General features: G+C 32.3%; 1 protein-coding gene across 1 annotated transcript in view; it reads left to right on the plus strand.

Annotated features, from left to right (window-relative positions):
* CNTNAP5 (contactin associated protein family member 5) overlaps positions 1–13,038 on the plus strand; it is a 939,273-nt gene that overhangs the window by 786,699 nt on the left and 139,536 nt on the right. The window contains exons 15-16 of the mRNA XM_049773789.1: positions 6,941–7,068; positions 7,246–7,416. Coding sequence (XP_049629746.1) covers positions 6,941–7,068; positions 7,246–7,416 — 299 coding nt within the window. The remainder of the gene's footprint in view (positions 1–6,940; positions 7,069–7,245; positions 7,417–13,038) is intronic.

Below are 13,038 nucleotides of genomic sequence, written 5' to 3' on the forward strand. Positions count from 1 at the left end.
AAAAAAATTAAGAATAAAAAAAAAGCCAAATTTTAGAAAAATCCACTGAGAAATAGACCCTACCAAAAGAACAGTGAATGTATGCTGCACTGGTAGTGTAAAGGTAGATAAAGAGAAACATTATTGATCCTCTGGTAGTGGAGGTGGTGAAATAGCTTTGCCATTATAAAACAACACTGTAAACCACATTAACTCAATTTATAAAATTAGGAAGGGAATAATGTACCATATCTGGAAGTGCTCAGGGATTACTCCCGGCTTTGCATTCAATCATCATACATGCAGGTTTGGGGAACTATCTGAGGTAATGAAAATCAATGCAGAATGGCTTTGTGCAAGAAAATGTCCCAATCTCTGCAAAACTCTGGCCTTAATTTTTTGAGAAACAATGTAGAATTCTTCTTTATATCAATCAATATTTTTATAGAAACTATAAAAATGAGATTAAAAAAGTGAAAAGATTAGCAGCAAGGTGCAGTTACGTAAACACTGTCAAAACTCAGGATATGACTTTGAGACTAACGTAAGATGGTTGAATAAAAAGTCACACAAAAACGTAAGATTAGTGCAAGTGCTTAATGATGAATGAGTAAAATGAAGGAAAGAAAATAAAAGTTTGTAATCTGTATGGTCCAAATCCAGAACCAAATATGTTGCTGAGAGACGAGAAATACAAATAATTAGTATGACAACTGATCTATAGAAAAAGTAACAAGAGTGTAATTTATGCATAAGAATTAGAGATGATTATTGATTCCAAGAGTGAGCAGGTGAAAAAACTTTCATGGGAAAATAATTGCAGTATGTATTTGCACAGTTATGTATATTATAAAATAAAACAAAAACTCAAATAAAATGCAATTTATTTTCTATGAAAATTAGAAACTGTGTTAGAGAAGTTTTAAAAAAGTGAGAAGAGGGCCCGGAGAGATAGTACAGCGGTGTTTGCCTTGCAAGCAGCCGATCCAGGACCAAAGGTGGTTGGTTCGAATCCCGGTGTCCCATTTGTCCCCCGTGCCTGCCAGGAGCTATTTCTGAGCAGACAGCCAGGAGTAACCCCTGAGCACTGCCGGGTGTGACCCCCCCCCAAAAAAAAAGTGAGAAGAGAAACAGTAGAATATAATATTCTGAGGAGAAAAGGAGGCTTTAGAAGATGATGTAAGAGAAAAATGCAGACAGCTCTACAAAGGAAATAAATTAGACTGACAACTCAGGCTGAAGAACTCCTAACCACTCAAAGTAAGAGACATATCTAGGAACCAGGTAAAAGTTGAAAGTACAGGATGAGGAAGACCTAGGCAGGAAGAGAAAGTGTCTTGAGACCACAGATAAAATAAAATTTAAAATGCAGAATAAAATATTAGTCATGATAAACATAGAGTTTGTCAAGCTTAGAGGAAGCAAGTCACCTTGGGTGTTCTTCCTCTTTAGACATCCTGCCAGATTTCTAATTAATGTCTACAAAACATTTACCTGTTCTTTAGTGTGGCAAAAAGAGTTCTACAAAAATATATCAACATGTAAATAAATGACAGAAAAATTATTAGAAATAAATTCAAAGTAAAGTATTAGAAATTTGGGGGATTGGTTTAGAAAGATTTCAATTTAAATTGTTCTGAAATCTGAACTGTTAATGAACATGAACAATGGTATAATTCCTCCAAATTTGAAATATATAATTGGTAATCATCATCATCCATGTGAATTTGAATCACAAGTGTATTATTCAGTCCACTAATGTTTAACTCAGTCATGCAATTGTTTCTTTAAATCTGCATTTTTATTTATCACAATATTAAATGGTAACTTCTATGTCACTACTTAATGTTTCTTTCTCAGTTAGAGCATGTTTATTTAGCTATGGCTTCACAAGAAAGTATATCTTAGCTGTGGTAGCATATTTTAATCAGTGGTGTAATCTTCAAGTCCTTAGGCTTACTTTTGGCTGAGCGCTCAGGGATCATTCCTGATAGGACTCAAGGGATCATATGTAGTGCTGAGGATCACAGGTCAGCTACATGCAAAGTATGTAACAATTATCCTACCATCTGCCCTATATTGCTCTTTTTCATTTACTACTAATAAAGGGAAATTGCATATGCCTTTTACCATTAATTCAGGTTCTGATATTTTTACTATATATTTTAAATGAGCAATCTGGTTTCAGATTAATTTTGAAATTCTGAAGAAACACAGTTTTAAATTTTTTTATTAGATGAACCAAAACTGCATTGTTTCATTCCTTACCTTTCTTATACTAAGAACTAAAAACAGTATTCATATCTAATCCTCTCAGTGTGGATCACAGCTATATTAATATGGTCTCCTGATAGAAATGTGTACATGTGACCACAGTTAATGCTTGCTTTTGTTCAACAAAAAGCATTTGTCTAATTTTGAGCTTATTTCCATCTATCTACTAATGTAGGTGATTTTAGTTAATCTAGGTCTTTTCAAAAAGCATTTAAAAGGAAAATAGCTGTAGTAAAACAAACTAGGAGAAAATTTTTAGCAGGCATCAACACAGAGCTTTAAGGTCTGCAGGGTTGCATTGTGAGTATAGTATTGGAAAATCTATTGCTGCCATTGTAAAGTAGGGGACATCATGTCACTCACTCAAGAAAAAGTTTATCAACTCTTGAATTTAATTCACTGATACACAACTGCCGGCCTCAAATGTAATTGAGATTTGAGTTCTTTGTTTATTTTTCTAGTTTGTTCACTTAATGTAAAATATTTTATTGCTTTTGAGTGATAAAAGATAGACATTTAAAAAAGGTAAAACTTTCATAATAGGGACTAGATAGATTGTACAAGGCAGAGGGTTCTTAATTTGCATAAGGCTTATCCAGGATCAATCTTCAGTTTACCAAATTGCCCCTCAAGCCACGCCAGGAGTTATTCCTGAAGTTAGAGCCAGATGTTTGTGTAAGCACTTCTGGTGTGGCCAAAATCAGACAAATAAGTAAAATAATTTCATAATATGATAAAGTACCTAAAATACTGTTCTATTAATATATATAAACATATGTTTACCCAAGTGAGAATGAATAGAAACATGTCACTTTTTGATTTATATTTCTTAAGAATACATCAAACAGATCAATTCTTCCTATTCTTCTCTGCAATAAATAAAGTTAGTGAAATTGAAAGATTCAGATAATTAAAAACTGAAAAGCCGCCACATAAACTAATTCTGACCCATATTTTTCATTCTTTTTTTTTTTCTTTCTTGTTTTTTGACCACACATGGTGATGCTCAGGGGTTACTTCTGGCTGTGTGCTCAAAAATTGCTCCTGGCTTGGGACTACATGGGACACTGGGGGATTGAACCGTTGTCCGTCCTGGGTTAGCAGCATGCATGGCAAATGTCTTCTGCTGTGCTATCGCTCCAGCCCCATACATTTTTGGTCTTCAGACTATTTGAGTTAATGCATTTTTTATTTGTTTATGCATGATTCTTGGAACCTGAATGTCAATTTCTTGTGCCCTTATAGCAGCCAGAAATTGTAATGTTTGTTAAATCTGCTAATTCAAAGAAAAATGTGATGTTTACTTTTATTTTTTAAGTATTTTTTGTAGTTCATCTTTTTGTTTCAACCTTTATAATACATTTAACAATATAAGATAGTGTTCATATGCTATATCTCTTGTTATATCAAATATTATTATTATTATTATGCAAATATGAAAATAGAAAACTGAAGAACAGAGTGGCATCACTGAGATACTTACAAAAGGTGTGTGCAGGCACTTGATTTTGACCTATGTCAGTCTGGTTCTATTGCCATTATTTTCCTTCTTAAACAGGATCACCACTCTGTTATACAGTACATGCCTGAACCCTGAATAATTACTTTTTTTAAAAACAGGAAGTGTTTGTAAAGTGTTTGAGTTCAAGATGAAAGTTGAAATAAGAAAATCTATTAATGCTCAAAAAGTCAAAAATATAGGGTAGATTACTTTTTTTACTCAAAACGTACCACCAGATCTCTTTGCCTTTTGTGTGTGTGTGTGTGTGTTTTGTTGTTAATTATATAGCCACCCAACAACAAATGTTCTACTTATTAATATTTTCAAGAGCTTTATTACAATTGCCACTCACAAATTGAATTAAAATCAGTTATTTTCAATGTGACCTGAGAAGCATGAATAAATATAGAAAAGACCTTGATTGCTAGGTTGCTGACACAGCTGTCAGCACAGTTTTATTGGTCTTTGATTATCTTCATTCTTTCTAAAACAAGTTTTAAATATTTTGCCAAGATTTTTGAATGTCTTAAATTAGTATTCATGTCTATCTCAATCGTCTCTCATTCATGATTAACACAGTTGTTACTAATAGCTGACAATTGCCCTTTTAGACAAAATATCTTTTCTCTACCAAGTCTTCCCCTCTTGTTTGCGCTGTCCTCTTTCTCCTCTATCTTCTCTGCTTTCCCTGACACTGAAACTATGTGTCGGGTTCTATTTATCACTGAGCACAAGTTGGCTTCACTCATTTTTATTAATTCCTTGGCGCCTGAAGGCATTCAATTTAATTTATTTAATTTTTGCATTAAAAAACTTTGGATAAAGGCTCTTTTCATTTTTTTAAATTCCTAATAAAAATGGACTGGGGTGATATGTTATGATTCATCAAACTTCATTAGTAAAGAAAAAAAATTTTTAACTTTGTTATTTTAAAGACATTTTTGTTCTGAGACTGTTCTTTGTATTCCCCCAACACCTTGGACATAAGGACATCAAATTGATGTAGACAAGATGTCATGGTATGTTTAGTAGTTAGTAGTCATAGGTGATGGACAGACTTCAGAATCTATAAGTTCTACCTTGAAAATGAAATGGATATAAAGAATGATGAACAGCAACAGAGTATTTTTCAGCAAAGAATCTGCCTTCAATCTTTGTTCCTCTTTGCTTGAAATTTGTTTTGAAATCCTTGCTTGAACAAAAAAGAACTATAAAAACTCACATTTACTCCATAACATCTGAAGATGTGCTTTCAAATAAAAAATAAAAAATATTATTCTATATCATTTGAATGGCCACTAAAATTATTATTCAATTTAGACAGATTTCTTTATTTTTTGGTTAATACTGTACACATGTTTGGGTATACATATAGGTAGATAACAATTTAATTTATAACAGAGATGAATTGACACTTTTTCTCCCAATCTTATGAGCAGGGTAATAAATATTAACATTTAATTTTCCACAGTGTGTTGCTTAGAGTGAGATTTCCAATACAGAGCTAAAGCTACTTGCTTTGAAGATGAATTGACTTCCCTGAGGCTACATAGTGATTCAGGGATAAACATGAGAATTACAATGAGTATTGCCAGTACCAATTTTGAACATTCATTAGGCCCCATGCAAAGAGATTATATAATCTCATTTAATCCTCTCAGCATCTCTATGTTATAGACATTATCCCCATTTTAAAATTGAGAACAGTAGAAAATGTAAGGTATCAATGATTTACCCAATAAAAAGTCAGCTAGGGTTCTAGGAATTAGAAAGCAAATATGTGTACTTCAAAAATTAAGGCCCTATAACTATCATCCTTCTGGTCTTTGCATGCTACTGCAGTTAGCAAATAGTTATTATATTTTATCTTTATATTTGGATTTACAAATAAAATTCAAAAAGACAACATTTATTTGGGGTGTTCTTTTATGGTTTGCTTATTTTTTCCACTTATGTTTTTATTCTTTCCACTTATGTTTTATATATTTCTTTCTACACAGGGAAAACTTGAATGTAAATATATCCTTTTTTTTTTTGTTTTGTTTTGTTTTTGGGCCACACCCGGTAACGTTCAGGGGTTACTCCTGGCTATGTGCTCAGAAGTTACTCCTGGTTTGGGGGACCATATGGGACACCGGGGGATCGAACCGCGGTCCGTCCAAAGCTAGCGCAGGCAAGGCAGGCACCTTACCTTTAGCGCCACCGCCTGGGCCCTATCCTTTTGTTTTTAATATGCATTTACATATTAATTTAAAATTAAAATGTATTATTTTTCACTTTATTCATAAATATCAAGAATAAGTTGTCCCCTACACCTTTCAATGTGACATTTGAGTTATCTAGTATCTCTGAGCCTTATTCACTATATTTGTGAATTAAAAATAACACTCACTGCTCAGAAGTGTTTTCTGAGAAAATAAGTAGGCTGAATCCTCAATATATTTCTGTTCAAAATGATAACTTACTCATTGCCAGGTCTTAATCTACAGTGATTTTGCTCTCAGTTAGATGGTATCAATACATCGATTCTAGAAAATTAAGAAAAGGATAAACACAATTAGCATTATTTTTTTAATTTTTCATGTAAAAGTGGTTAGTTAATCAATTGCATAAATAAAAATTATAAAGTCAGAGTTTTTAATTACCAGGAATTTTCAAAATCATAGAAAAATAAGAAAGTACAAAAATAAAAACTACAAATACTTGCCTTTATCTGGAGTTAAAAGTAACAAGAAATAATCAGCTGATTAAAACCTGTTGGCAGATGACTAAAGCAATTTTTGAGTGATATCAAATATAATGCCTATTTCAAATTAATTGTAGAAATAAGTGATCTCTTTATAAAGATAAAAGCAATGTTTAACATTTCATCAGTATTGCATTAGGAGGTCAAGGTGCTCTTTTGTTAAAAATAAAAAAAAAAGTAGAAGCCAGGTCTGTAAACTATTTGTATGTCTTTGGAAATACTTAGGGAAGATGTAAAATGTCCTTATTTTTAGAAATTGGTTATAGTTTTAGTACTAGGCATTCCAACATTTTGCACACACAAAAAATGAAAGGTATTCTGTTTTCTGCTCCCCAACTTGCACTGAAATCACTAAATTACATTTAAAAAGACATATGATTGTTAGGAAAGGTTTCCAATGTTATTCACATTTCTCCTCTCCTTAAATTTTTGTTTTGCAGGACAAATGATACTGGCTTTCTCTCCTTCAAAGACCACTTGCCTGTCACTCAAATAGTTATCACTGATACTAACAGATCAAACTCAGAAGCTGCTTGGAGAATCGGGCCCTTGCGTTGCTATGGCGACCGTGAGTACCAAATCTAATGCTTTCTCTCTGCATTACATAACTACATAACTACATTTTTTTCCATTTCCCTTTCCCCCTGTAATTTCTCCCAGTCTCCAAAACTATTCAGAGCTTTGCTTTCCTATACCTCGTCATAAAACAATGAATCATTCTACAAGATTTTTTTCTTATTTGCAGGACATTTCTGGAATGCCGTATCATTTTATACAGAAGCCTCATACCTCAACTTTCCTACCATCCATGCTGAGTTCAGTGCTGATATTTCCTTCCATTTTAAAACAACAGCTTTATCGGGAGTTTTTCTAGAAAATCTGGGTATTAAAGACTTCATCCGGCTTGAAATAAGCTGTAAGTGTCCTCTTCGAATTTAATGTGCTGATCAGCAAAAGTTTTTTAGTCTTATCTTTTGTCATCAACAGTTAATACATATTTGTACTATCAAAACAATCTCAATATATATAAAGTTATCAATGATAGTTTTAGTTACTTCTAATGCTTTATTAGTCATTACCTCTGAGTTATTGTTTCTTAACAGTAGTGTGTGTTTGAACTTTCTCCTAGGCACCTAGTATAATGTCTTTTATCAGATCCATGGATATTTCTTAAATATTACTATATAGATACACAGCACAGAATTTGTTGAACAATTTTCATGAAAAACTGAATGTAATAAACAATATGCTCCTTTCATATCTGAGACCTACAGTTGTGCCTGAACTTTGGCTACACAATTAATTTTCTGACATTATCCACCACTAATTATATGTGACTACACATTAGAATTCTGATGTATCTATCATTTAACTATTATAATTATTTAGTAAATTTACTGCCAAGATATAATTTTTACAAAAATTATAATTTCTTTATGACAGTTATTTCAGAATACTTACAAAACAATTAAAAATAGAATATAGATAGCCAAATATTTTATTATTAAATAACATACAATCATGCAAATCAATTATTCCAGAATAAAAATCTAAATTATGTATCCCGAGAAAAAAATAACTATATAGACTGGCATGTTCCAGTTTAATTAAATAGCTGTTAAATTTCTGTTTCCAAAATTTTTCCTCTTCTGATTTGTAAATGGTTTCAAATTGTAAATTTATTTTCTTTGCATATCCTACACAAAATGGTATAACCACATATGTCCAAGAATTTCTCTCATATTAAACAAATAACATATTTAATTAATTTAAAATTTAAATTATTCCACGTTAAGCAAGAAATACACTCATTTATTCATGCCTTTCTATTTTACAGAACTTTTGCTGTGCCTATGAAAATTACTGCTACCCCCTTTTTTATCTTTAAGATAGGGGCTCCTGCCTTTTTCATAGAATCTTGGAACAAAGTTTACTTTGTTTTCACTCATATTTCTGCATTTTAAAAAATTAAGAAGAAAAAAATTTGATGGGGCCAGGGGTCAAGAGGTCTTTAGGTGCTTTGCTTAGAGGAAAAAAAAGGACAGAACTAAATATCCAAGCAAAGTCAAGAACAATAGAATCAAGAGAACCAAACTGTAACCATCTAAACTTAAAATGGTCCTTTAATACTGGTTGGCCAGGCATAAAGGATGGTGGTATAGAAAGCACTCTATTTTCACTGGTGGTGGGAATAACCCTGATTCACTGTGTATCTGAAATTTAACTATAAACGACTTTGTAAATCACAATGGTTTCTATAAAATAAATATGCACAATTAGAAAAGATCTTAAATATAAGAATTAGAAATAGATAATAATTCAAATATATAATTAAGTTCACAATTTGGGGCTGGAGAGATAGATGGAGGAAAGGCGTTAGCTTTGTATGCAGAAGGCCAGCATCCTATATGTTCCCCGAGCCTGCCAGGAATCATTTCTGAGCATAGAGCCAGGAGTAGCCCCTGAGCACTGCTGGGTGTCACTCAAACACACACCCCCAAAAAGTTCAGAAATTGCATAATAGCCCATGTGGCATTCAGCAACTTTAAAATATATGAGCAATAAGAAATAAACACCAAAAAAATTCATCAGAAATCTCTTTCTTTTTGGTGAGTAATCAAAATTCCTAAATTCTGTGATTTTTTTGTTTGATCTCTGTAGTTTAATGTATGTCGACAACACTTAGGCTTCTGTATTGATTCATTTAGGCAGTACATTTGAGTTAAACAGTGTTTATCAGTTTAACTTTATAATAGAAAACAAAATCAAATGTAATTTTTCACTCTTGAAAACACATATTTATATAAGGTTTATAATTTTAAAGTCAACAGTAAATGTCTTTTCTGTATAAAATTTACTTTTAAATACAATTAAGTTCATTTACATAAAATCACTAAGCCCTAAGTAATAAAATGAATAAAATGTACTAATTTGTAGCCTACATATTTGTTACTAAAATTGTTGCCATAATTTAACTTAATTTAATAGCTGTATATTATTACTATGTTTGATAGATGAATGTTTAATATCATATTCATTTGTTTTGTTTATTTGTTTGTTTGGGAGGCCACATGATGTAATGTTCAAGGCTTACTCCTGGCTCTGTGGTCTGGGATCATTCCTGATGAGTTTGGGAATTATATGGTATGCTATATATAGAATTTCTATCATCCTCATGTAAGGCTTTATGCTGTCCATACTATGTGTCCTGCCATATTGCATTTATTTAAATGAGCATTGTTTGTCAATAATTTAAAGCAAAAATTATTTATTTCCTATAATATTCAGAGTATCTGTATTATCTTGTTTCTGATTGTTTTATATAGGTTTTAATTTATTTAATCAGCTTTAGAGGGTTTAAAATTATAAGAATTCATACAGTTTTCAGCCGTCTCTATTTTAGTAACAGTAAATATATTCTTTGACCACTTCATTTTCATTTAAATAAGTTCTTTAATATTTTTTGTTTCTTTGTTTTTTGGGGGGGCACACCCGGTCATGCTAAGGGGTTACTCCTGGCTATGTGCTCAGAATTATTCCTGGCTTGAAGGACTATATGGGATGCCGGGGGATCAAACCGCAGTCCATCCTAGGTTATCACGTGTCTTACTGCTTGTGCCACGGCTTTGGCCCCAAGTTCTTTAATATTTTTATAAGTATTTCTTTATCTCACATCCATTGATTTTCTCAGGTAGCTTGGAAAGTTATTTTTAATAATACATTTATTTAAGAACCATGATTACAAGCAAGTTTGAAGATGGGTTTCATTTATAAAAATGAACAACCCCTTTACCAGTGCAATTTTCCTGTATAAGTACCATGCTCTAACCGATTGTGCCACTGGAACTCCAGCAGTGCAATATTCCCACCATCAATGAACCCCATATCTTTCCGTCCTCATCCCTTGTATTCAAGATAGGCATTCTATTTCTCTCACTTACTACCATAGTCATGATAGATGTTAGTGTAGTTATTTCTCTAACTACACTCACCACTTTTTGTGGTAAGCTTCATATCATGGGTCTGTCTTACCAACCCTCATCTCTATTGTCTCTAGCTATTATTACAATATTTCTTTTATTTTTTCTTAATTCCATAAGTAAATGAGACTATTTTGTGTACATATATACTTGACTATGGAAAGTGGCTTCATCTCAGTTTTGTGGTCTAAGACCTCTGTGGTCTTTCAATTATGGGACATCTATTATGAACCACAGCAACCTACAGATAACTAATAATCATGAGATACCTGGAAAACTGGCTTGGCCTGATTCAACAATGTAAATTGAAGTTACTTTGGAGACATGCAGGAGCAGCAGAGTGGTGAGGTTGAAATGTGGAAGATAGGTCTCAGCCTTCCTCATGCTTTATATTGAAATAGACCCACTGGCAAATTAATAAAGAACTATGTGCAAGCTGGATGCACAATATTTCTTGACTTTTATTTAAGCACATGGTTACAAAACTGTTCATAAACTGAGTTTCAGTTACACAATGTACACCAATTCACCAGTATGTATTTCCTATTACTAATATCCCCAGTTTCTTTCCCACCCTCCCCCAGCTTGCCTCTGGGACAGATATTTTACTTTTCTCTCCCTCTCTTCTCTCTCTTGTCCATTTTGACACTGTGTTTTTGCACTATTGTTAATGAAGTACTATGCATATCACTTTCTTAAATGAAGGGCGAACAACCCTTCTAATTTTGCCCTTGATGTACTGTGACCGTCAAGGTGCATGCTTGTCATTAGATGTCTCATTTATCTCTGACTAAATGGATGCTTTCAACTTTGATTGCGGGAACTGGCCATATCACAATAATGATGTGATTGCATAAAACACCCCTGAAAGAGTAAGTAATAGCTTAGCAACAAAAACTTGGAAAATTTGAGAGCTCTAGAAAGAGACAAATGTGCTGGCTCGAAGACATGTAAGGGTCTAAATACAAATTCTCTACAAATTACCAAACAGCTAAGTGTTTCTTTTGCAGTTACAGCACAAAATATACCAGGAAGGATATATCTTTAATTGGTAGTTTTAACCTTCTTTTACTCTAGCAATTTAGACTATTAATGGAAGGAAGCTTTGTGGCTTTCATGTGAAATAAGATCGCTTGTATCTAACTTGTTCATGCTCTGAAATTTAAAGTTGAGTGCTAACCATTTAATAATTTGGATATAATAGCTCAATTTTAATTAAATAAAAATAAGGCCCCAAGGTCTTTTGATTCATTAAAGTAGCATCAAATGCCATGACATATTATCACAAGATAATGAATGATCATTTAATGTTAATTACATTTCACTGTCCAACAATGTAGTATTAGCTTTTTCTGTTAAGTTATATAAAGTTTCAAATAAAGGTGATAGACATTTGGTGAAAATTTTACATCCACTAATTTTATTGGTTAGTGTGTATTTTTTATCCCATAACAGTGAAAATATACATTCCTAAAGAAAAGTATTGTATTTGAAAATATTAAAATATTTACAAGGACTAGTACTTTCCACAACATTTTGTTATTATTTAAGATAAAATAGGAGAATTTTTCATTTGTTGTTCACAAATTCCCTTCCCATATGTGTGTATTTTTATGTTACAAAGTTCAGAGCAATATATATTTTCAGATCATCACATTTAAAATGAAATGGTCTTATGATTGATTTGATGACGACTTACAGTAGCTTTTTCCCTCATGTCAAAGAAATATATCTTTAAATCATGACTGAAAATTTCCAAATATATATATAAAGTTGTTGTAAAGTGAAAAAGTTTACACAAAAATTTTAGATCTCGTAGAATTAGTTTATTTTCAATGCAAAGCAAAATGTTCCATTATGACCTTAAGAAAATCTTAGTGAACATATTTTCAAAATATATTTGAGGGTAAAAAAGCTAATTTGACTATAGCTTTAGAATGACTGTGCAGATATAAATAGATGCTTGAGTGGTGATGCAAGAGGTAAGGCGTCTGCCTTGCATGCAATAGCCTAGGACAGACATTTGTTTGATCCTCCAGCATCCCATATGGTCCCGCAAGCCAGAAGCAATCTCTGAGCGCATAGCCAGGAGTTACCCCTGAGCATCACCTGGTGTGGCCAAAAAAAAAAAAAGAAAGAAAGAAAGAAAGAAAGAAAGAAAGAAAGAAAGAAAGAAAGAAAGAAAGAAAGAAAGAAAGTAAGAAAGAAAGAAAGAAGAAAGAAAGAAAGAAAGAAAGAAAGAAAGAAAGAAAGAAAGAAAGAAAGAAAGAAAGAAAAGAAAGAAAGAAAGAAAAGAAAGAAAGAAAGAAAGAAAGAAAGAAAGAAAGAAGAAAGAAAGAAAGAAAAAAGAAAGAAAGAAGAAAGAAAGAGAAAGAAAGAAAGAAGAAAAAATAAGTCCTTTGGAGTGGCCTACAAATTAGTCTAGATTCTAATGCTTTGTTTTGCTGCTTTTTAACAAGTATTTTGTCACTTCCGTTTTTATTTATGCAAAATGGAATTGATGACATCTGCCAAGCAGATGTATTTGTCTGCAATTAACAGAAAACAATCTGTACTGC

The sequence above is a fragment of the Suncus etruscus genome, chromosome 5, assembly GCF_024139225.1.
Source record: "Suncus etruscus isolate mSunEtr1 chromosome 5, mSunEtr1.pri.cur, whole genome shotgun sequence".
In the NCBI taxonomy this organism is placed as follows: Eukaryota; Metazoa; Chordata; class Mammalia; order Eulipotyphla; family Soricidae; genus Suncus; species Suncus etruscus.